This window comes from Ipomoea nil, unplaced genomic scaffold (assembly GCF_001879475.1).
Source record: "Ipomoea nil cultivar Tokyo-kokei standard unplaced genomic scaffold, Asagao_1.1 scaffold1149, whole genome shotgun sequence".
NCBI lineage: Eukaryota > Viridiplantae > Streptophyta > Magnoliopsida > Solanales > Convolvulaceae > Ipomoea > Ipomoea nil.
In genome coordinates this window covers 1,959,799-1,986,961 of record NW_017617577.1, presented here as the reverse complement: position 1 = coordinate 1,986,961, position 27,163 = coordinate 1,959,799, and the positions used below count along the sequence as shown (strand labels likewise).

The 27,163-nt window shown below is 33.4% G+C and overlaps 1 protein-coding gene across 2 annotated transcripts; it reads left to right on the top strand.

Annotated features, from left to right (window-relative positions):
- Window positions 1–6,978: 6,978 nt before the first annotated feature.
- LOC109183701 (putative F-box protein At5g62660) lies at window positions 6,979–8,640 on the top strand. Of its 2 annotated transcripts, none has more exons than XM_019333762.1 (2): window positions 6,979–6,997; window positions 7,086–8,640. In XM_019333762.1, the coding sequence occupies exon 2, from the start codon at window positions 7,298–7,300 to the stop codon at window positions 8,426–8,428; it is 1,131 nt and encodes a 376-aa protein (XP_019189307.1). In that variant the 5' UTR covers window positions 6,979–6,997; window positions 7,086–7,297; the 3' UTR covers window positions 8,429–8,640. The 2 variants fall into 2 exon arrangements, with proteins under 2 accessions (XP_019189307.1, XP_019189308.1); XM_019333763.1 differs by lacking the exon at window positions 6,979–6,997 and having other exon boundaries at window positions 7,065–7,157; window positions 7,260–8,640.
- The last annotated feature ends 18,523 nt before the right edge of the window (window positions 8,641–27,163 follow it).

The following is a 27,163-nucleotide window of genomic DNA, read 5'->3' as shown; positions in this document are numbered from 1 at the left end:
GTTTTTGATCTTTTCAAAGTGATACCAGACTGGAGATCTAGACTCAACCGCCCTCCTCTTTTTTGCAGGAACAGCAAGAGCAACCTGAGGCTGCTGAGCAGGATTCTCAGTGTCTTGGGTTTGTCCTCCATGTCCCTCTTGAGTTGAGGGTTGAGGTCCAGAGTCAGGAACATTGATGCTTCCCATCTAAAATGATGGGCATCAATTACTCAGCAAAGGCAACAAGCCAACAATCACATTCACATAAACATACAAAGAAATCAGGATTCAGACACTTTTTGTGTCATCATGTATCAAGATTTCACATTTTCATATTTACATATTTACATTCAAATATTCAATTAAGGGTAATACATCCATAAACATACTCAAATAATGAAAGAAATCCAGATTCAGGAATTGTATCCAATTCATCAATATCTGGATTTCAGTTAATGGCTTCCACCAATAAATGGAAATTTCAAGTTTGAAACTTGATAATTTCACATTCAAGCCTTTAACTTATATTTCAACATTTAATGCCTTCCACCAATAAATGCAATATGGAACTTCTCAAGTATCAACAATATCACAATATCATAGTCCACACAAATCACAAGTACAAAATTAGAGACAAGTGAGATGAAATCTGGAACTTCTCAACAGATTACAATATCACAGTCCACACAAATCACTGGTACAAAACTAGGGTTTCTGCTTCCAACATAATAGATCACAAAATAGAACACAACATAGCATAATCTAACAAAAATATACGAGCATATGAACATACAGAGAGAAAAGAATCAACAGATCACAAAAACAAAAACTAGGGTTTCTGCTTCCACCATAATAGATCAGAGAATAGAACACAACATAGCATAATCTAACAAAAATATACGAGCATATGAACATACAGAGAGAAAAGAATCAACAGATCACAAAAACAAAAACTAGGGTTTCTGCTTCCACCATAATAGATCAGAGAATAGAACACAACATAGCATAATCTAACAAAAATATACGAGCATATGAACATACAGAGAGAAAAGGATCAACAGATCACAAAAACAAAAACTAGGGTTTCTGCTTCCACCATAATAGATCAGAAAATAGAACACAACATAGCATAATCTAACACAAATATACGAGCATATGAACATACAGAGAGAAAATGATCAACAGATCACAAAAACAATGGAAAAACTAGGGTTTCTAATTTACTTGGTTTCCCCTTAATATTCCTCGAAGAACAAGGGCCTCTAATCACCAGTCCACGTTCCACCACCAACTCGAGAAGGGCTTCGACCAGTCCACCACCGCCCACCGGACAATCGGATAGTCGAAGACTCCACAGTCCACAGAGACTCAAAGTCTCATACAGTCAGACTCTCAGTCTCAGAGAGTACAGACTAAGAGAGGTGAGACTGTGAGAGTCTGAGAGACTCAAAGGAATGAGAGGATGAGATTGAGAGGAGTAGAGAGCAGAGAACGAGAGAAGAGATCTGAGAGTGAGAGAGTCTCAGAGAATGAGAGAAGAGTAGGGCTGCGCATCTGGCTTCACAAGGGCTTCAACATACATATATACTCACCTCATACGACGTCGTCTAGCATACACATAAAACCTAACCCTAGGTTAGATCGGATTGTCGGACGGGTCGGATGGGAAAAAACCAAACCCTATCCGACCTCCTTTATCCGACGTCGTTTATGCTTCGGTTCAGATATGGCTAATCGGACCACGGGCGGGTCGGATGTGGTGGTTTCGGTTTTCGGATCGGACGTGTTGGTCGGGTCGGGTTTGCACAGCCCTAATTATATATATTTTTAATACATTTTAACATATTCATAATATATGTTTACCATTTTCAAAAAAAAATAATATATGTTTACCAATTATGCCAACTATAATTGGGATGAGGTTCGAACCTAAGACCTTTCTTATATAAATTAATGGGTATGTTAAGAATAAAAAATAGTTAACGGAATATTCCGTTACTAAAGTTTATACTAACGGAATTTAGGGTTATTTAAGAGAAAAAATAATATAATAGAGGGTAAATAAGGAAAATCATTGAAAGATACTAAAATCAAAATAATATGAACCATTCATTTTAAGAAACAAGTAGTACCGACATTTTTTTTGTTCCAGTTAAGGGCCTAACATTATTGGCTCTTATTAGATTTGTAGGCTCTTATTAGATTTGTAGATGTTGTTTTAATGTATTAGGACGGTATATTCTCTCTTATTGTATTACTAGTTTTTCTACGCGCTTTGCGCGAATAAGATAATGCCCAATGGTTATTTTTAAATAAGTATTTCAAAGTATATCAATGTAATATTATATAGAAGATGTTCATGGTAAATAAATGTTGAATTTGTTTATTTAAATCGGTAATTTAAAGTATATAAATACAAGATAATATATTAGAGATTGATTATATATAACTTTAACAAAAATAAATGTTTGCAAGTTTGTAATAACGCTAATCTAAGTACTAAGTCTAAAAGCGATAGTCTAAATAAATACTATTTTTTGTTTAAATTTTTCTAATTATCTTTTGAATAGCATTGTTATTGTTTTCATCTTCAGTACATGTCTTTTTTTTTTTGTTATTCGTATTGTGTTATGTGCAATTGGGTTATTGGTGGTATCATATAGGGATTCATCATGCAATGAGATTATGGTGTAGAAAGTTTTAAATTTGACTTATTGTGTATATATGACTTGAATCTTAATTGTGTTATGAACTCCTCTTTATCTTACAAGCACATGTTGATATTATTTTTTGTTGTAGCTACTAATTTATTTTTTAATTTAATTAATAAGAGCAATAAAGTGGGCAAATTATGTTGTGGAACCGTGCCCACCTTGCAAGGTGGACACGGTTCCAAAACTGTTCATAATTATGAATATATAGTTTAAAGATTATGAACATATAGTTCTATAATTATGAACATAGAGTTGTGAACATATAGTTCTGTAATTATGAATATACAGATTCAATAATTGTGAATATGAAGTTCAAAAATTATGAATATATAATTTAGTAATTATGAACATAGAGTTCTGTAATTGTGAATATAGAGTTCAATAATTATGAATACGAAGTTCAAAAATTATAAATATATAGCTTTATAATTATGAACACATAATAATTATGAACATAAAACACAGTTCCACATCACAATGATTAAATAAAGTGGCGTACATACTTTTCATCCACAATAATGAAATCATTGATTTTTTTAATTTCTATTTTTTATTGAGACAAATCGTTTCGAGAGCTTTTCAATGACAATTGTTGTCAATAGAGGATGATAATAAATAATTCAAAATATAAGATTACAATAGATATTGTTATAATAATATAGTAAAAAGTAACTTACAAATTTCTTTAGAAGTTTTCATGCATTGATAAAAGCATAATTGAAATATTAAGTTTTGTTCTCAATAAACAAAAGAAGATTAATTAAACGAAAAAAAAAAAAAAAAACTGAACTTAAATTTATTTATTTTTTAATGAAAGAAAATCAAATGATTTTCCAAGTTCCTGATTTATAATCATTTAATGCTATGTATTTAGTCGGACTAATTAATTATTTGATCAAAGTTTATGTTAAATTTTATATTATATTTTTAATACATTTTAACATATTCGTAGTATATGTTTAACAATTATGCTAACTCTAATTAGGATATGATGAGGTTCGAACCTAAGACCTTTCTTATAGAAATTAATAAGTAAGTTAAGAATAGTAAATAGTCAACGGAATATTCCGTTAATAAAGTTTATACTAACGGAATTTAAGGTTATTTAAGGGAAGAAAATAATATAATAAAGGGTAAATAAGAAAAATCATTAAAAATACTAAAATTAAAATAATATGAACCATTCATTTTAAGAAACAATTAGTACCGACATTTTTTAATTCCAGTTAAGGGCTTAACATTATTCGCTCTTATTATAATTGTAGATGTAGATTGTAGATATATATTGTGAATTTATCTTTTAGCATTTCTTATTTAACTAGGACTTTTATTATCCTCATAAATAAATCTCTTCATGTACTTTATATAATGCACTGATCAATAATAATTAATAGTAAGATTATTCTCAGAACTATTGATCTCATCTGCTATCGGCAATTTATATCCTACACCACGGCGCGCGTTGCACTGTGTGCCCAGATGCAAAACGACGTCGTTTTAACTTCTTTTTTTTTTTTTTTTGTTTTTTAAATTTCTCGCCCCAGTGTATGGCAGTTATTTGTTCTTTAAAAAAAAAAACCCTGTTCAAAAATGTACATAATGTTATACTAGAATACACATAATTGTATACATGAATGTACATAATTATATAACAAAATATACATACTCTTTTTAAAAGATAATACACATAATCTAACATAATACATAATAAACATAAACTTTTAACATAATACACATTAACTCTTAACATAATACACACAAATTTTCTGATTCGGATGTACATAATTGTATAAAAAGAATGTACATAATTGTATAAAAAATGTACATAACTGTATGAACAAATATACATAATTGTATGAACAAATACACATAATTGTGTGAACAAATATACATAATCACAGCAACTTCCTACCGCGCCTCCCAAAACGACCCCAAAATGACGTTGTTTTGGGAGGCGCGCGACGTACAGTGCTACGCGCGTCGTGGTGTAGGGTATAACGATTGTCTGGTATCAGTACTCAAATGATCCATGGCTAGCCTAGAATACAGAGTCTTATTATAAAGGCTTGATTTAAAAATTTGACTTTATTATATGGGGCGATTTAGCATTTGGTGGAAAATACAGAGTCTTATTATAAAGAGTTAATTCCAGCAATGGTCCTCTGACTATTGCAATTTTTCAAAATTGATCATCGACTTTTAATTTGGACAAAAAAGACACTTGACTTTCAGATTTGTTCCAGTAATAATCCTTCCGTCAAACATCAGTTAAAATGGCGTTAAGTAGAGGGATAGTGTAGTCATTTCCTTAATTGCTTTCTTCTTCCTCTCTATACCCACTCCATACCTCTTCGTTCTTGCCCTTTTGTGGTCATATAATGTATTTATTTACTAACTAAACTAAGTAGTACAAACCATTTGTAAGTTTCAAAAATCATGTATATCTGTATAAAATTTTGGTTTCTAACCAACGAATGCTACAAATCATAAAAAATTTCTCTTTCTTTTGGCAGTTCCAGCGGGTTTACAGTGATCGGAAATTCGAACTTGGCCGGAAAATACCAAATCTGCAATATATAGGTTCAATTGCAAGCAGGCCCTGAATCCTGAATTTGATGACCTAGAAATCTAGCAAGAACGAAGATTGTGTATAATTACATCTCATCTATGATTCAATCATGAATCATCCTTCGATATCTCGCAAAAGTGGTAACCTGTGACTATACAAGAATTTGTGGATGCATGGTGAAGGACAACCAGCACACTAAAAGCATACTACTTTTAATTTGGTTCTGATCCCTATTTGCTTCCACCCCACAATCATCACATCTCCAATTTTACTCTCTGACTTGCTTTCAATCTACTCGCCGATGTTTCTCAATTCTCGCTCGCAAATTTCACTGTGTTCTCTATTACAACACTCGCGTTTGCTTCCTAAAAATGGGCTCTGTATCGCTCGCAATTTTGGTTCAATCCTCCTTCAATATCTCTCAGATCTTCTTCGATTGATCCAATTCGATCCATCATCGCCCAAAGTTTAGAGATCAAACCAGTATTCTTTCTTCTTCTTATCGGCCTGGCTGGTTGCGCGGTTGGGCTGAGACATAGAAATCCTCCGCCGCCACCGCCTTCATTTTTCGGCTGGGCAAAGCTTCTGGAATTTGGGTCTGAGCAAATGGGAACTCAGTCGGTTCAAGTCTGCCTGCCGCACCGGCTTCAAAAAGAACTCCTCCGCCCCTTCCTCCAAACACCAGTTGATCCTGGCCGGAAAATCCTCGGACGACATGGATCAGAAAGGGGGAGAGGAAACAAAGGAAGATGATGGGGATACCGGAAAGTGACCCTGGCAAGAGGAAGAAGAAAGCAATTAAGGAAATGACTACACTACCCCTCTATTTAACATCACTTTAACAGATATTTAATGGAAGGATCATTCTTGGAATAGAGTTTTTTGCACTTTTAGTCCCACGACTATAGTGGCACTGGCAGAATTGATCCACGACTTTTGAACCTTGCAATTTTAGTCCACGACTATTGATTTTTTTGCAAAAATGGTCCTTCCGGCCACTTTTCCGTCAAAATTTCACCGGAAAAAAAAATTTTCTATTTTTAGTCGGGTTAAAATTGACATTTTACTTATCTCAAAAAATTAAAAGAAAAAAATTAATATTTGACTACATACAATATTACTGGGCTACATACTACTACCCAGGCGGCGGAGTTCCTGGAGCAGTCCAATGCTGCTGCCGGATAACCTAACTAGCCCGGGAAACGCCACGACCGCTCCGTCGCTTACTGACAGCCCTGCCTGCTCCAGGAACTCCGCCGCCTGGGGCAGTAGTATGTAGCCCAGTAATATTGTATGTAGTCAAATATCAATTTTTTTCTTTTAATTTTTTGAGATAAGTAAAATGTCAATTTTAACCCGACTAAGAATGGAGAATTTTTTTTTTCCGGTAAAATTTTGACGGAAAAGTGGCCGGAAGGACCATTTTTGCAAAAAAATTAATAGTCGTGGACTAAAATTGCAAGGTTCAAAAGTCGTGGATCAATTCTGCCAATGCCAATATAGTTGTGGGACTAAAAGTGCAAAAAACTCTCTTGGAATAAATCTGAAAGTTAAGTGTGTTTTTTGTCCAAATTAAAAATCAAGGACTAATTTTAGAAAATTGCAATAGTTAGAGGACCATTGCTGGAATTAACTCTATTATAAAGGCTTGATTTAAAAATTTGAATTTATTATTTGGGGCGATTTAGCATTTGGTGGAAAATTAGGGGGCAAAACGAATTTTACCGCGAGCAACGTCTGTGTCAACTTGAAAAAGTAAAAAATTCTGTAATTTTAACTTTTTATTGGCTGAAAAATTAAGATTATCATTTATGAATGTGCAGGAATTGGAAGTCAAGGTACCCAGCCCTCGCGAGAAATAATGTTATCGAGCTTCGTGGTGAGATTATTCTGAGGTATGCTAACTGTGCTGTGTTATCAAGCAATTTGATGTAATCTGCATGACTGTGTTTGATGAATTGCCTCAAAGAAATGTTGATTCTGGTTCACAATCACAGACAACCCAATTCTGTAATTTGAAATTTATACTGAGAAAATGCGGAGAAGAAGGCTGATAACCACTTTCGATGATCTGCCGGAAGGTGTTTTGGGAGAAATCTTCTCCCGTGTTCCTGTCAGGGATCTTCTGCGGGCCAAGTGCGTGTCCAAATTCTGGTGTGATGTGATTTCAAGCCGCTGGTTTATTTCAATGCAGCTAAACAAGTCCTTCTCGGACCCGACACGCAACTATCTTCTCCTTTTGCGCAACCATGAGCTTCCCTCCGCTGTTTTCTGTACAGTCCAAAGTCCTAATATCCTGGTTGAATTGGATGAGTTTAAGAAGTTGGGGACTAGTTGTTTTGTTGTGGGTTCAATTAATGGGCTAGTTTGTATTGCTTGTGTGGGTCTAGGGAGGTGGTGTTTCCTCTGGAACCCTTCATTAAGAGAACGTAGGTGCCTCCCAAAGGGTTCTATACTTGCTAGGGACAGGAAAAGGGTTCAGGCAACTCTTGGGTTCGGTCATGAACCGAGTTCTGATGATTACAAGGTTGTAAGGATACTGAACTTTAGTCCTCAATTTGCTGATAGTGGAATGCCATTGACTAGGGTAGAGGTGTACTCATTCAGTTTGGATACTTGGAAAGAAATCGAGATTGATTTCCCCTTGACTATCACGAGGAGGAGCTGTGATGTGATACTGAATGGATTCATTTATTGGCTTGCTGAAAAAGGAAATGTAAATGAGAAGGCTTTTGTAGCATCATTTGACATGCGTAGAGAGGTCTTTCAACAAATTGTAGTGCCTGACGCGGTGATTGTAAAATCTCACCATTATAGTGTTATGAACTTCAGAGGTCGTCTTGGATTACTTGTGTATGGTGCACATTTTGAACTCCAAAAGTGCCTACAAGTGTGGATGCTGGAAGATAAAAGAAGTGGAGTTGGGGTTTGGACCAAAAATCTCATGATTACGATGGATTTCCAACTTTCATATCATTGGGGCTTGGCAAATGGTTGCATAGTTGTGCAAAATACTCCAAATGCACCATTTTTGTATGATCCAGAAAGAAAAGAAAGGAAAATAATTGGAGTCAATGGCATGAATGGAGTTTTTTACTATGTGGAGAGCCTTGTCTCAATCAAGAAAAGACGTTCTAGGAAACGTGCCATTAAGATGCTCAAATAGGTGATGTTAAAATTCAAGTAGCTGTAATTTAGCTTTTCTGAACACCATATGTACTTTTTAATTTCAGTTGTTATATATGCTTGTATTAGGCACCCAGATTTTGTTTTGACATTTCATAAGATTTTCATTATGTCCTTACAATTTACTCAAGAGATTCAATCAATATAAATGATTGCCCTCATTGAATATCAAGATATAAGTGTTCTCTTTAATAAACTTGTGTATTTTCTTTCTTTTACAAGATTACCCAGATTTTGTTTTGACATTTGAAAAGATTTTCATTATGATGCTTCTTTCCTCTTTTTTTTTTTTTTTGTATTTTTTTTGTATTTTTTATTTTGGAACAAGGTGTTTACTAATTGTGCAATGTATTTTAGTGTTATTTGAGCATATGGGTAACTGGTGAACTTTATTGTTCTATTATGGACTGAAGCAAACTGAATTATTGGAATCTGGTTTGGGATGTAAATGCCAATATGCGATTGGAGTTTGTGATAATTACAAAGTGTAGTGTCGCCAAGCTAAATTTGCCATAGATTTCATTATCTTATAGAGTAACATATCCATTGTATTTTGCTTCAAGTTATTCCTTATAAATCCTTGTTGCAGGGTCTATTAAAAGTTTAGAAAGAAGGGTGTGTTTGATTGCATTTAGGTACTGAAACAAACTGGAATTCTGGTTGGGATGTAAGGTCATTGTTATTGGTGGCATAAATACCATTACACCTTGGAGAATCACATAACATTTTGCTTTAAGTTGCTTAAACAAGGTCGGGCTTAAATGCATTTCGTTTTATCTAGTCTTGCCTGCATCTAAGCCACTGAATATTTTCTGGTATTTCTCCCCTTCAATTACATTCCTTAACTTTCTTCTGAACTTCGCTTTTCTAGCTGCTTTCTTATAATCTTATCATTTATACTACCTGATGTGTTAGTGCCTGTTTAAATACGTGATTTATCGGGACTTTGAGGTATGTTCCATTTTTGAATCATCTATGCCAGGAAAACCATTGAAGTTCATTCATGATCATGGATAATGCCACCTTTGTTTTCACACTGCTCGAAATTCTTGCGGTTTGTCTCTCCTTTAATTCCATCTGAAGCATTGATATCCTACTGTCAATAACATTTTTTAACACAGATTTCATTGCCCATTTTTCAGTCAGTCTATCTGGATTTGGCCATATGTGCAGTGCTTTTCACACTGCTCGAAATTCTTGCGGTTTGTCTCTCCTTTAATTCCATCTGAAGCGTTGATATCCTACTGTCAATAACATTTTTTAACACAGATTTCATTGCCCATTTTTCAGTCAGTCTATCTGGATTTGGCCATATGTGCAGTGCTGGCTGGATTGGAAATACTTCATGTGTTCTGTTTAAGAAGCTCCTAGTCAGTATTGAGTTTGCCAATCAGCTGGACTTGGTTAGCCTATCTGTGTTATTTATTTATTTATTTTTATTTTTTATACTTAGGTGATCCCAGCCTGCCCCTAGAGCCACTGCAGAGATATATTGCAAGTCGCGCAATCAGCCCACCACTCAGATCCTAGTCTTCATGTGCACACAAGGGATCTAATCCAGACCTTCCATAATCCTTGGGCCATTTTTCCATACATGTTTCTAGTGGAATTCAAACCCCCACACTGTCGCTTCCAGTCATGACCTTTAAGTCAGGCGACGAACCAACTACCCTAAGTCTCGGGGGACAATCTGTGTGTTTTTTTCTTGCAGCAACATCTGTATCCTGTTGAAGTTGTATTTTCCAGTTGTCAGTGTTTTTCTAGTTAAACAGGGATTTAAATTCTTTGCTGTGATGTTTAATTTTAGGGATTTTTAGCCTGTTTCCTGCTATGTTCAGGAAGGAGAATGCTAAGTCAATACATTTGTAAGATCCTTGTTGAAGAATTGATGTATTTTCCCAACAATATTTTTGTATGGGTTTTGGTGGTGGGTGGTTGAATCCTGACAAAAAAAAAAAAATTAATGTATAAAAAAAAAGATTAGACCGGTCTTTTCTTTGACAATTGAGTTAATTATCAAAATGATTCTTGACTATAACGAAATTATTAATTTGGTCCTTGATTATTTTCTTTTTGACCAATTAAATTTCTCAATTTTAAAAATTATAACCAATTTAGTCATCTATTTGTTTTTTCGTTAGACATCCGTTAACTTAGGACCAAATTGGTAATTTCACTATAGTTAAGGGATCCTTTCAATAATTATCTTTTCAGAGGAAATGGTACATGTGATGACCGAAATTGTCTCTTGACTATAACAAAATTATCAATTTGGTCCCGAGTTAACGGATGTCTAACAACAAAACAAATAGCAGACCAAATTGGTTAAAATTTTTAAAATTGAGAAACTTAATTGGTAAAAAATATAGTTAAGGGCCAAATCGATAATTTTACTATAGTTAAGGACCATTTCAGTAATTAACTCGACAATCGATTAAATCAAGCACATCATCTAAAGTTGTAATTATTAAAATTGCCAAGTTTCTAGTTTTTAAAGTATGAATTTTAATTTTGTAGATTACAAATAATACAGAATTTAACAACTACACAAATATGTAATAAAATAAATTTTTTTAAAAAATTACAAATTTAAGGTTTTTAAAACTATTTTTATTATGTAGAATTTCTAAAGTCCATTTTTTATTATTTAATAGTAAACCTTAAGTCAGTTTCTTATTAGATAATAGAAATTGATAATAATATTAATATTAATTCAATTAAAAAGTAATTAACAACCATATATTGTTTTATGGAAAATGCTATTTACCCTTACATATACCACTCACAAACTTGACACTCCCTGATGTGGTAGGTTTTAATAGGTTTATTTTTTCTGTTTTTCTTTTTGTGAGTGGTGATGTAAGGGTATTTAGCATGGTCAATATAGTAAAATTAAGTTTTGAAAAGTGAATTTGTCAACCATTAATTGGTCAACTTTCTTTTCTTTTACTTTTAAATTTTTAAGAGAAAATGACAGTTTTGGTCCATTAATTATACTTATATTGTAGACTCGATCCATTAATTATTACCATATACGGAGTACAAATTTTCTCCTTTAATTATGTGTAAAGTGACAATTTTAGTCCACCACTAACAAATTTTATATATATATATATATATATATATATATATATATATATATATATATATATATATATATATATATATATATATATATATATATATATATATATATATATATATATATATATATATATATCTACTATATCTACTATCTACTATCTACTATACTAATAAGAGCCCAAGAGAGTTAGGCTATAATGGGTAGAAAAGATGGCGGTCACAGATTTTAATCAAATGAATGGCTCAGATTGATTAAAAGATTGATCAGATTTAACTTTTACACTAAAATTTCCTAAAATACCCACACACCGTTACTAATTCCATTAAAATTTTAAGAATTGCCGTTAGTTCACCGTTAATTTACTCATTGATTTCAATAAAAAAAGTCTTAGGTTCGAACCTCATTCCAATCAAAGTTGGCATAATTAGTACTCTATTTTGCTCTTATTAAATTATATAAATAATAATTTAGTAGTTACAACAAAAAAATACATATGCATTTCTTTAATTTAGAATTATGTCCACAATGACTTTATTCAAAAAAAAATTATTCATTATCAATAAATTAAATAAGAGAAATAATTTTCAAAAAAAAAAAATAAGAGAAATAATTTTATTAGTTATATTGTCTTTATTTTTCTTCAATATAAAAATTCTTTATATTCAAATTTATTAATTGATTATATTCGCTACATTGTCCTTACAATGTCTTTATTCAGTGCAAAAAAAAAATATTAATTATCAATAAATTAATTAAAAGAAATATTTTCATTAGTTATATTGTCTTAATTTTTCTCAAATGTAAAAATTTTTACATTCAAATTCATCAATTGATTATATTCACTACATTATCTATTATCTTTTTTTGTGCATTATTTTTCTAATTAAATATCAAAGTTATAATACAAAATAATGCTATATATTTATTTACCAAGTATTTTATTAATATCATGAAAAAATTTAAAAAATATAATTAATAAAGCCAACCATATTAACTACTTGAGAGATTTTGTGACAAAGAGAGTATTCAAATCACACAACAAATTGAAGTGAGAACTACCTCGCAATGTCCTTGTTTGACAATCAGCAGTTAGCAGTTAGCGTTAGCGGATTTGACTAGCAAATTTATTTAATTATTGACATTGGGTATAAAAAATGATCGCCAAATTATTAAATCAAATGAATGGTTCATATTGTTCAAGTTTTAATTTTTTTCTTTTAAGATTTTCTAATTTATCCTTAATTATATGATTATCCATTTAACTTTTCCGTTAATTCACCGTTAGTCTAATTCTAATATTAAAGTCTAATATAGAATTATAACTACACCGTTAATCTAATTCTAATATTAAAGTCTTAATAGAACTTAACCACAAATCCTAATGTCGGAATCTCCTCAAACAATATTAGTATATATTTAATATTTTATGCCCTAATTTTTATTTGTTCTCCCTTATGTCCCGTATATGGTTTCAACTATACCTATACAATTATTTTATTGACAATTATAATCAATCTTGACTATATTATCTTGCATTTGTAAACTTAGAATTACCTATTTAACTCGCACGGGCTTAGCTCAATGGTTTAGTGGGTAGTATTTGGGAGAAGAGACGAAGGTTTGAACCTCGGCGGCGGCAGTGCGGGAATTATGTCCAAAGTGGGCAGATTCCTTGTGCGTATCAGCATTTGGCCCTGTCTGCTGAACCATTGAGTCACCGTGATTTACAACTTCCCACAATGCTCTGTCGGGTCGGAGTGTGGGGGGCCCAACCTTCAATTATCTATGCATGAACAATTGCAATATAATCCTGCCTTAATATACATACTTTAAAGTACTTATTTAACAAAAAAGCATTGGGCATTATCCCAATCGCGCAATGCGCGTAAAAAACTAGTATATATATATATATACTAATAAGAGCCCAAGAGAGTTAGGCCTATAATGGGTAGAAAAAATGACGGTCAAATTTTTTAATCAAATGAATGGCTCAGATTGATCAGATTTTAATTTTTCCTTGAGATTTCCTAATTTATCCTTAATGAATATGATTATCAGTTAACTTTTCCGTTAAATATTATCTTTTCCGTTAATTTCTATTAGTTCACCGTTAACTTACTCATTGATTTTAATAAGAAAGGTCTTAGGTTCGAACCTCATTTCAATCAAAGTTGACATAATTAGTATTCTATTTGACTCTTATTAAATTAAAAAAAAATAATTTAGTAGTTACAACAAAAAATAATATATATGTATTTCTTTAATTTAGAATTATGTGTCTACAATGTCTTTATTCAAAATAAAAAATAAAAAAATTATTCATTATCAATAAATTAAATAAGAGAAATAATTTCATTAGTTATATTGTCTTTATTTTTCTCCAATATAAAAATTCTTTACATTCAAATTAATCAATTGATTATATTCGTTACATTGTCCCTACAATGTCTTTATTAAAAAAAAATTATTCATTATCAATAAATTAATTAAGAGAAATAATTTTATTAGTTATATTGTCTTTATATTTCTCCAATGTAAAAATTCTTTACATTCAAATTCATCAATTGATCATATTCACTACATTGCCTATTATATTTTTTGTCCACTATTTTCTAATTAAATATCAAAGTTATAATACAAAATAATGCTATATATTTATTTACCAAGTATTTTATTAAATACCATGAAAAAATTTAAAAATTATAATTAATAAATCAATCATATTAACTACTTGAGGGATTTGTTGACAAAGAGAGTATTCAAATCACACAACAAATTGAAGTGAGAATTAACTCGCAATATCTTTGTTTGACAATCAGCAGTTAGCGGTTAGCGTAAGCGGATTTGACCAGCGAATTAAAATCAATGGTTGGTAAAAAGATACTTGAAAAAATTAGCTATTTAGATTAACATGTAAAATGACCTAAGGGTATACATATATTTAATAATAATAATAATAATAATAATAATAATAATAATAATAATAATAATAATAATAATAATAATAATTGTTTTAAAAAAATAAAAAATATATAATTAAGCCAATCACATTAACTACTTGGGGGATTTATTGACAAAAGGAGTATTCAAATCACACAACAAATTGAAGTGGGAAACTACCTTGCAATGTCCTTGTTTGGCAAGCCGCAGTTAGCTCTTCAATATTAGTATATATTTAATATTTTATGCCATAATTTTTATTTGCTCTCCCTTATGTCCCGTATTTGGTTTCAACCATACCTATACAATTATTTTATTGACAATTATAATCAATCTTGACTATATTATCTTGCATTTGTAAACTTAGAATTGCCTATTTAAATACGCAAATTCAACATTCAATTATCTATGCATGAACAATTCCAATATAATCTTGCCTTGATATAATTTAAAGTAGTTATTAAAAAAAAACATTGGGCATTATCCCAATAGCGCAATGCGCGTAAAAAACTGTTGGAAATTTATATAGTAATGGAGATTAATGTTTCAGACGAACTACCATGAATGCTTAAATAATATTTGGAGTTGTGGAGTTGTAAATATTATTTTAGTTTGGTAGAAAGTTAATTAAAGTACTGGGAGAAATTTATATGACTATATGTTTGAGATATATAGCTATATGCTTGGAATATATAGCTATATGCTTGAGTTTTATATATATCTATATGCTTGAGATATATAGCTATATGCTTGTGATATATAGCTATATGCTTGAGATATATAGCTAATATGCTTGAGAGTATGATGTGGATCTTTGGGGGATGAACTCAAGATTCGATTCACCAAAGATTCCTTCGGTTGGCCGATCTTTTCCTCACCAAAACAGCAGGAACAACAATTACGGTTTGAGGGTGTTGGAGATGGAATTGGTTGATGTAGGGGTTGGTTTGGGGGATTATTTTTGTGTTTTTCTATAAAGATATTTCCGCCACACCTTGGTCCTAGGTGATAAGGAATGGATGGCACCACAAGATTGGTATTATCTTGATAAGCCTAGAATAACATCTCTCAACACACAAGAGAGACAACAAAATGCCTAAGCATTTCTTTCATTCAACTTCATTCATCTCTATCTTTTCCATTCTTTTTTTTCTTTTTCTCTCTCTTTCTTTTCATCCTCAAAAATCTGTTTTGGAGATAAAGGTACAAGTACAATTTTTCTACCATTATGAAAGAAAGAATATCTGTTGGTGTGTCCTTCGTGAGTTGTCTTCTTGTCAAACTGCCAGGGACGCCCCAACAATACATGAGCAGCTTGCATAGGCACCACATCACACAAAATGCTATCTTCATATTTTCCAATAGACATGGGCACCATCACTTGCTTGTCCACTTTAATCTCCCCAGTTTTGTTTAACCATTGCAAAGAATACGGGGTAGGGTGTGATCTAGTTTGCAAGCCAAGCTTATTTGCCAATTCAGTGCTAGCAACATTAGCACAACTTCCACCATCAATGATCACCTTGCAAACCTTCCCATGAACATGACAACGCGTGTGGAAGATGTTCTCCCTTTGTGCCTCATCTTCTTTGGCTTGAGCATTCAACATTCTCCTCACCATCAAGAACTCCCCTTCTACAGCTTCTTGAATTTCAGCACTTTCCCCTTGTGAATCCTCATTGCTCATCTCTTGATCTTGGTCAGATTCAGTTTGAATATCACCAAAATCATTAATTATCATTGTTTTCTTATTAGGACAGTCTTTAGCAATGTGTCCTCTTCCTTGGCACCTAAAACAACGAACACCACTTGGTTTAGTTGAAGAAAATTCAACTTTACCTTTACCTTTATCAACAGCTTCTTTCGGTTTGCTAGCTTCTCCTTTGGAGTCATTTTTCCACTCCTTTTGTCCCTTGCTAGCTTTCCAATTTGAAGTGTTGGATTGGGCCCTCTTTTTCCTCTTCATGAGCTTTTTCTCAATTTGGACAGCCTTTTGAACCATCTCTTCATAGTCCACAAAATCATGCATTTCCATCTCCTCACGGATGTCCCAATTTAGCCCCTTGATGAAACGGGCAATGGTGCTTTGTGGATCCTCCTCCAAACCCAGCTTTGTCATCAACTTCTCATTTTCATGGTCATATTCAGCTACGGACAGCCTCCCTTGCACCAAATCTTGGAGTTGTTGATAGAGCTCACGGTAGTACCAAGTTGGAATGAACTTCTTGCACATGGCTATCTTCATTTCTCTCCATGATTCAATAGGACGGTCTCCACTTCTTCTCTTTGTCAACACTAACTTATCCCACCATAAAGTGGCATAATCAGTGAATTCCAAGGATGCCAATTTCACCTTCTTCCTCTCCGAATAATTGTGACAATCAAACACCCTCTCTACCTTACTCTCCCACTCTAGATAGGCATCTGGATCACTCTTCCCCTGGAAATTAGGCATACTCATTTTAATGTTGCCCAAATCATCGTCTACATCCCTTCTTGCTGCCCTTCTTCTCCCTCTTTCTCTCCTTCCCATTTCTATCTCACTATCCTCAATCTCCTCACTATCATAGCCCATAGAAGACTCAACTCCCTACACTTCATCTGATGTGGATCTTTGGGGGATGAACTCAAGATTCGATTCACCAAAGATTCCTTCGGTTGCCCGATCTTTTCCTCACCAAAACAGCAGGAACAACAATTACGGTTTGAGGGTGTTGGAGATGGAATTGGTTGAGGACGTGTATGGATGAATTGGGAAGCCGCCACACCGGGTTGGAGGGTGATAAGGCCAATTGAGACGCCATAAGGAGGGTAATATCCTTGATAAGTCAGAAATTCTTCCTAGAATGCTAGAAAGGAAATGGAAGTGCAAAGCACATATCCAAATGAATTCAACTTCAATAATCTACCCAAAAGTGAGTTCTTTAGCCCTTTAAAAAGGGCTATACACGTTCAAAGAAGATGCATTTACTCCTTAGCTTGTAACATAAAAATACTTAAATTCAGAAATTACTACTATTGAATTTTGAAGTAAATGACACTTAATTCTTCCATGTGACTTGAGTTTAGCTCCTTTTGTCTTCTCCTAAGCTTAAGCCACGAAATTGGACCACTCTTAAAGGATTTCCCCACTTATTTTATGCCCAACTTATTGTTTCAATTCAGCACAACCAGCTTGGCACATTTCTTCAACAATTTGGTCTTCAAATTCTAGTTGGGCCTTGATTCTTTGTTGGTATTTAAATGGCAGCTTCTAAGGCCTCCAAATGCAAGGTTAAGATATTGACCCACTTGGTATCTTCCATGTTAAGTCCATCAAGTATCTTGGTGCCATCTTCTTGCCAAAGTGTATGGATCAGTCCATTCATGGCCTCTTGCAAGTTTTTGGCTCTTGAACGAGTAATTGGATCTTCTCTTATTTGAAGTGGGTCTCCAAGCCTTTGGTTGTCCACAACATTTCTCCCCTCTTCAAAAGGATTCGCCCACGAATCTTCATCACCAACATCAAAGGGAGACAAATCAGCTACGTTGAATGTTGTGCTCACATTATACTCACCGGGTAACTCTAGGACATATGCATTGTCATTCACTCTTGAAAGCACTTGGAATGGTCCATCTCCCCTAGGCAGCAACTTAGACTTCCTTTGGGCAGGAAAACGTTCTTTTCTCAAATGCACCCAAACCCAATCTCCAGGTTTAAAGATCATTGGTTTACGCCCCTTATTGACAAACTTTGCAATTTGCTCATTTTTCCTTGCAATTTGGCGTGTCACTTTTTCATGGGTTGTCTTGACTGCCTCCGCCCTCTTTGCTCCATCTGTATTCAACACTTCCTTAATAGGCAAAGGAATTAAATCCAATGGGGTTAGTGGTTGAAATCCATAAACAATTTCAAAAGGAGATAACCCAGTGGTGCTATTAACATGGCGATTGTAAGCAAATTCAGCAAATGGCAAGCAATTTTCTCAAGTCTTTAAATTTTTCTTAACTAAAACCCTTAGTAAGGTTCCTAAAGTCCTATTTACTACTTCAGTTTGCCCATCAGTTTGAGGGTGACTAGTAGTAGAAAATAAGAGTTTAGTTCCTAGTTTTCCCCATAGGGTTTTCCAAAAGTAGCTAAGAAACTTCACATCACGATCTGAAACAATTGACTTAGGCATGCCATGCAAACGCACAATTTCTCTAAAGAAAATATCAGCCACATATTTAGCATCATCAGTTTTATGGCAAGGAACAAAGTGTGCCATTTTTGAAAAGCGGTCCACCACAACATATATAGAATCATGTCTCTTTTGTGTTCTAGGCAGCCCAAGGACAAAATCCATTGAGATATCAATCCAAGGATGTTCAGCCACAGGTAAGGGTTGATAAAGTCCATGAAGCATGCTTTTAGACTTAGCTTGCCTACACACTATGCATCTAGAACAAACCCTATGAACGTCTCGTTTCATTTTAGGCCAATAAAAATGTTCACATAAGACATCATAAGTCTTATGGATCCCATAATGCCCCATAAGGCCTCCTCCATGGGCTTCCTTGACTAGCAATTCCCTTAAAGAGCACATAGGAATGCATAGTCTATCAGCCTTAAACAAAAACCCTTCATGCACATAGAATTTGTCATGAGAACAATTTTTGCATGCATGAAAGACATTGGCAAAGTAATGATCATTTGCATACAAGTCTTTAATATGCTCAAAACCCAAAAATCGTGTATGCAAAGAGGTAAGTAAGGAGTATCTACGGGAAAGTGCATCAGCAACCACATTATCCCTACCATGCTTATATTGGATCACATAAGGAAAAGATTCAATATATTCAACCCACTTAGCATGGCGCCTATTGAGTTTGCCTTGACCTCGCAAATATTTCAAAGATTCATGGTCAGTATGAATGACAAACTCTTTAGGTTTCAAATAGTGCTCCCAATGTTCCAATGCTCTAACTAGAGCAAGGAACTCCTTATCATAAGTTGGATAATTTAGGCTTGCCCCATTTAGTTTTTCACTAAAATAGGCAATTGGTTTGCCACCTTGCATGAGGACGGCCCCAATACCAACTCCGGAAGCATCACAATCAATCTCAAAGGCTGCTTCAAAATTTGGAAGAGCAAGAATAGGAGAAGAACTCAATTTTTCTTTTAAAATTTTAAAAGCTTCATCTTGCCTCTCTCCCCAAATAAACCCAACATTCTTTTTTATCACCTCAGTTAGTGGAGCAGCAATAGTACTAAAGTCTTTCACAAAACGACGATAGAAACTAGCTAGGCCGTGAAAGCTTCGTACCTCACTAACTGTCCTTGGTGTTGGCCATTCAAGGATAGCCTTAACTTTAGCTCCATCAACCTCAATTCCATTTGCACTCACAATATAGCCAAGAAAGTGAATTGAAGATGTACAAAATTCACACTTTTCAAGGTTGGCATATAGTTTATGCTTCCTTAAAATGGTGAATATTTTGTGCAAGTGTGTGACATGTTCATTCAAATCATTGCTGTAAATAAGAATATCATCAAAGTAAACCACCACAAACTCACCAATATACTCCCGTAGCACATGATTCATGAGCCTCATGAAAGTGCTAGGAGCATTTGTGAGTCCAAATGGCATGACAAGCCATTCATATAGACCTTGTTTGGTCTTGAATGTTGTCTTCCATTCATCACCCTCACGGATTCTAATTTGGTGATAACCAGATTTTAAGTCCACTTTAGAAAACACGCAAGCACCACAAAGTTCATCAAGCATATCATCTAAACGGGGGATGGGAAATCTATATTTCACCGTAATCTTGTTGATTGCTCGACAATCAACACACATCCTCCATGTTCCATCCTTCTTTGGCACTAGTAGCACGGGCACTGCACATGGACTAAGGCTTTCTCGAATTTGCCCCTTAGCTAAAAGTTCCTCCACTTGCCTTTGAATCTCCTTAGTCTCCTCAGGACTACATCTATAGGCTGGACAGTTTGGAATTGGTGCCCCGGGTACCAAATCAATATGGTGCTCGATTCCTCTCAAAGGGGGCAATCCCTTAGGAAGTTCCTTTGGAAAAACATCACCAAATTCCTGCAAAAGAGAAGATATTTCCTTGGGCATATGTTCAAGGCTAGTATTTTCAAGGTTAGCCTCTTTAAAAAGTATCAAGTAAATAGGTCTCCCCTCTCTCAAAACTTTTTCCACGGTTTTTCCAGTACAAAAGAAATTTTGTTTCTTCTTTTGCTCCTCTCTTTTTTGTGCACTCATTTCTTTTATCTCTCCTTGTTTTCCACTCAATTCCTTTTCACTCAATTTTTCTATTTCACTCATTCTTTCTCATCCAAATATTTCTCATCTTTGTTTTCACACTCTTCTTCACTTATTTTTACATTGTCACTCATTTCTTTTGAGCTCTCATCATATGACAAGGAAATAGATGCTGAATTCTTGACCTCTTTTTGCTGCAATTTTTCTTCAATTATTTTGGCATGGTATAGTAAAGTAAACAAACACTTGCACCCTTGAGGAAGCAATCGTGCAATTTCCTTTCTAACACCATACACAAATCTGTTCTTGGTAATTGTAGTTGGTTCAATCACCTCATCTCGGATCATCAAATCTCTTAACTTGTTGTAGAATTCATCCACACTAAGTGATCCTTATCGAAGTGTATTTAACTCAAAAGACTCCATGGATGATGTGAAAGAATGAACAATAACTAGAAAACACAAGGGATGTCAACACAAATCTGGACAGAATTTAATAGTGACTTTGATGAATTTTCTGGAATTTTATGGATGATATTTTGACCCAATTTTTTTATGGTTAGCAAGAACTAGGGATTTTATTCAACCATAAAAAATTTTCAGGGCAAAAGATATGTGGAAGTATTTTTTTCAAAATTTTCTTCTGGACTAGACAGGAAGAAAATTTCTGGGCAGAATCTTACGATTGTGTTGACTTTAGAGAATTTTCTGTGTTTCTAGGAGTATGATTTTAACACAAAACTTTCATGAAACATTAGAGTGATATGTTGGGTACTTTCAGAAAAAATTTCAACACAATTGGATATGTGGAAGTATTTTTTTGGAATTTTTCTTTCAGAAGACGCAGGCTGAAAATTTACTGCAGAAACAAATGAAACAAGAATTGATTGGTAGAGTGTTAACCTCTTTTGTGTGAGGAATGAACCCAAAGCTCTGATACCAAAATGATGTGGATCTTTGGGGGATGAACTCAAGATTCGATTCACCAAAGATTCCTTCGGTTGCCCGATCTTTTCCTCACCAAAACAGCAGGAACAACAATTACGGTTTGAGGGTGTTGGAGATGGAATTGGTTGAGGACGTGTATGGATGAATTGGGAAGCCGCCACACCGGGTTGGAGGGTGATAAGGCCAATTGAGACGCCACAAGGAGGGTAATATCCTTGATAAGTCAGAAATTCTTCCTAGAATGCTAGAAAGGAAATGGAAGTGCAAAGCACATATCCAAATGAATTCAACTTCAATAATCTACCCAAAAATGAGTTCTTTAGCCCTTTAAAAAGGGCTATACACGTTCAAAGAAGATGCATTTACTCCTTAGCTTGTAACATAAAAATACTTAAATTCAGAAATTACTACTATTGAATTTTGAAGTAAATGACACTTAATTCTTCCATGTGACTTGAGTTTAGCTCCTTTTGTCTTCTCCTAAGCTTAAGCCACGAAATTGGACCACTCTTAAAGGATTTCCCCACTTATTTTATGCCCAACTTATTGTTTCAATTCAGCACAACCAGCTTGGCACATTTCTTCAACAATTTGGTCTTCAAATTCTAGTTGGGCCTTGATTCTTTGTTGGTATTTAAATGGCAGCTTCTAAGGCCTCCAAATGCAAGGTTAAGATATTGACCCACTTGGTATCTTCCATGTTAAGTCCATCAAGTATCTTGGTGCCATCTTCTTGCCAAAGTGTATGGATCAGTCCATTCATGGCCTCTTGTAAGTTTTTGGCTCTTGAACGAGTAATTGGACCTTCTCTTATTTGAAGTGGGTCTCCAAGCCTTTGGTTGTCCACAACAGAGTATTAATGCATGTTTGGATATTTTCATGCGTAAGGTGTTGGGGCATTTTGAAGCTATATGCTTCAAAACTACACTTAACATGCTTGAAATATGCTCTTATATTTTTTGAAGCTATATGCTTCAAAGTTACACTTAACATGCTTGGTATATGTAGCTGTATGCTTGAGATTATTGAACTACATATATGTATATTATTTATATTTATCCTTTGCATGTTTCCATGCGTAAGGAATATATAAATATATATATATATATATATATATATATATATATAATAATTCTCCAGTGATAGATATATCAACCAGGATATATCTTTATCTTATTTTATGGAAGTTGAGTTTTAAATCACAGCAACTTCCATGTAACTTCTCCAAACAGATATATTTTGCATCTATAAATACTTTGAAGAAACATCAAAAAGGAGATGCAAAACTTGCATTAAACTGAGATTTTCACAGTCTTACAGTTCTTCAGGAAATTCTCAGACGAAACAACTTGAAAATTTCATTCATCTTCTTGTATCCCATAAGATTAAATCTTGAACCTTGTTGTTTTTATAGAGAGAGATTTAAAGCTTATAGGAAAGTGATTACACGCCTGAAGATATCAAATGATCCAGTTTTTGTTCCCTGTTGTATTTTGTATTATTGTTGTATCTCAAATGTATTACAGATTACAAGCCCTTTCTCCAACAAAAACTAGTAATGGAATAAGGCTCAAATTGGCCACCGAACGTAACATGAAAGTGCAATTAGGCTATTGAACGAAAAAAGTACAATTAGGCCATTAAACACTGTAAAATTATGCAATTTGTCCCAAATGACTTGAATTAGCAGATTACCAACAAATAATTAGTTAAAACTTAAAAAAAAATTATTAAAAAAAAAATAGGATACCTCCAGATCCATGAAGGGATGAAGGCAGCGACCATGGCTGCTTTCACTCCTTCAAAGGTTTTTTTTTTAATTTTTTAAAATTTTTTTTATTTAAATGAAGGGATGAAGGCAACAGCCATAGCTGCCTTCATCCCTTCAAGCTTTAAAAAAAATGAGGGGATGAAGGCAGCTTCCATGGCTGCCTTCATCCCTTCAAAGCTTAAAGAAAATGAAAGGATAAAGGTAGTCATGGCCGCTGCCATTATCCCTTCAAGCTTTAAAAAATATATGAACGGATGAAGGTAGCGGCTATGGCTGCCCTCATCCCTTCAAAGTATTTTTTTTTTTTTTTAAATGAAGGGATGAAGGCAGCCACTGCTTTCATCCCTTCAAAGCTTAAAAGAAAATGAAGGGGTGAAGGCAGCCATGACCGTTGCCTTCATCCCTTCATTATTTTTTTATTTTTATTTTTAAAAAAGAAGTTTTTAATGGATGAAGGCAGTCATATCCGCCATGGATCGGGTGGTTCTATGTTTTTTTTTTTTTTTAATTTTTTTTTTAAAATTTTAGTTAATTACCTGTTGGTAACTTGTTATTGCAGGTTACTTGGGACAAATGGTATGATTTTACAATGTTCAATGGTTTAATTGTATTTTTTTTCGTTCAGTAGTCTAATTGTACTTTCAGGTTACGTTCAGTGGTCAATTTGAACCTTATTCTTTAAATAATTAATTAATTATTGAGTATGATACACATTTTTTTTTTTGGCCATTGGAGAGTAGCTACAAATGGAATAAGGGTCAAATAGGTCACTCAACTGCACACCAAACTGCAATTAGGTCATTGAACTAAACAAAAATGCAATTGGGTCATTGAACAACACAAACTCGTGCAATTTAATCCACAATGACCTGTTTATCGAAAATTATACTAACGTGGCGATTACCAGTTTTTAAAATAATTTAAAATAAATAAATAAATAATTTTTTTTTTTAAATAGAACTGTTGGCCGGAGACGAACTTCAGCCAAATCAAGAAATCAAGGGCTTCCGCTTCTCCTATCTCGATCGCGCTTATGCGCAGAACCAAATTTAGACACTTAAACCTCAACTTCACAAATCAGAATAAACACGCAGATATATATAAACGGAAAATATTCGAAAATTAAATGTAAGATTTCGAGATTAGAGGGCACCTGAGGAAGCTGGCAGTGCTTAGCAATTTGAGGGGTTTAAGGAGAGAGATTTGTGGGGTCTGTGATTGGTGGCTTTGGAGGGAGTGAGGTTACAGAGGAAGAGGGTGAGGTTACAGACTTACAGAAGGTCGTCGCATGGCCTAAGCCGGCCGGAGATGATTCCTCTTCGACGGCGGTTCTTGTTTTTTTTGTTTTTGTTTTTTTTTTTTGTTTTTTTAATTAATTAATTAATTAATTAATTTAAAATCATTTTTAAAATAGGTAACCGCTCTTTCAGGTAAATAGATCATTTTGAACTTAATTGCATGATTTTGTGTTGTTCAGTGACCCAATTGCATTGTTTTTGAGTCCGATGGCCTAATTGTAGTTTGGTGTGCAGTTGAGTGACCTATTTGATCCTTATTTCAGCTAAAAATTAACATTGCACTATAAATTCTCAAACTATTGAAAGACACATTAGTCATTTTATAGAGTTTTCTCAAATTCCCTCAACTAAATCTTCATATATACCGATTCTCTTCATTTGTAATGAAGAATTGTTAGTTTTCTAAGATTTATAAACATGTATCTACTTATATTTAGCTTCAAAGTTAAATGTGAATTTAATGGTCAGAAAATAAATTTATCTTTCTAAATAACCAAAGTGATATTTATTAGCCAAGTATCTTGTGCTTAGATGACATGTAGTGGCTATCCCATATGGGAGGTCATGAGATTGAGCCTCAGTGGAGGTGTTGTTGACTCTTTGTGTAATAGAGTCAATAACATTCAAAAAGTGATATGTATTAGATTGGTTTCATATTTATATATTAGTGTAGTATGTGACCAATATGTATTATTTGTCATGTTTTTATTTCTTAAATAGATTCTTGAAGAACATTTAAGCAAAATGGATGCTCAAATAATATACATTGATTTGTGAATTATAATATGTATATTAATAAGTTTTTTCATATTTAACATTTCTTGATCTCAACAAACTATTTCATAACATTTTTTTTTATCAGTCAATGATCTAATATGATTTTTTTTTTTTTTTGGATGTCTTGTTGCAAATGGAAAATTAAAAATGCAATTGTGGTAGAACCACTACTCTCTTTTTTATTTTTATTTTTAAAGAAACTAGAAATGGCATATGAACTGAAAGTGCTTATAGATTGAAGACTCACTACTTATTGACATGAAAAAAAAAACAATCTATATAAATTCGTAATATTTATTTCCTAATAATATTTAGTAAACTTATAAACCAAAACATATTTTGAATTTTTAGCTACACTCCAATAGCAAAAAAAAAATGTTAATTACAATTATAAATTTAAAATTATACTAAATAAAAAATAATTGAATATAGTAGAGTAAAATGACTGTCCATAAAAAAATTTAGAAAAGACCTAAAACTAATGTAAATTATGATTTTTGGAATTGAGTAAGATAGTGGATACTAAGGTGGGATCCGGGGGCCAACAAAAAACCTCACTAAGAGCATCCATAAAGTGTATGTTTTTTATGTGCCATGTAGGAAAGAGAGGGAGAAGGAGAGAGAAAAGCAAGTAAAAAGAAAAAAAAAACGGACATAAAAATCCAAAGCTTTAGCTGACCATCTGTTTCAGTTTACACGTCAGCTAGGCGTAGTATATGCATGAAACGCGCACCTGCCAGTTTATTTCCCTCCTTTCATTTGTCAGTTTAGGGCCCACAAAATATCAAATTTATAGAATAAAACACCACAAAAATCATCTCCCCCATCAGTCAAAAAATAATGTATTGATTTTTTCTTCCATAAAAATTGAGCAAAAACCAATAATGTAGTTACTCTAATGAGATCAATATAAACTTTTCGAAAGGAAAAAAAAAAAAACAGAATAGAAAAGAAATAAGGGTCAAATAGGCTATTAAACTATACACCAAAATGTAATTAGATCATTGAACTCAAAAAATATACAATTGGGTCCCTAAACTAAACAATTTCATGCAATTAGTCCAATTTGCAGGTTTTACAGGTTTCAGGTCCCTCCAAATTTAAAATATTTGTTAAAAATAATTATTTAAAACTAATTATTCAATTTTTTTTTTAAAAAGAAAAAAAACCTCTCCATGCCGGAGACGAAGAAACCTTCTTCATCTCCGGCCATGGAGACGAAGAAACCTTCCTCTCTGGCCGGAGACGAAGAAGGTTTCTTTGTCTCCGGCATGTAGACGTTTTTTTTTTTTTTTTTTTTTTTTTTTTTTTTTTTTTTGTTTTTTTTAAACAATTAAATAATTATTTTTAAAAAATATTTTAAATTTGAGAGACCTGTTAGAAACCTGTAAAACCTGAAAATTGGCATGAAATTGGTTAGTTTAAGGACATAATTGTATGTTTTTTGAGTTCAATAGTCTAATTGCATTTTGATGTATAGTTCGATGGCCTATTTGACCATTATTCCAATAGAAAATGTTCATATGTATGTGATACAAAACAACATGACAATTATGTGTTGGATGAAAATGTTTATGATTCTGGAATGGTCTTATGGTACTGTACTATGAGAATGGCAATGCCACTAGAAAGCTTGTCCTATGAATCCCCCT

Excerpts from the sequence above, each read along its gene's own strand:
- LOC109183701 (XM_019333762.1), top strand. The coding sequence starts at position 7,298 with ATGCGGAGAAGAAGGCTGATAACCACTTTCGATGATCTGCCGGAAGGT.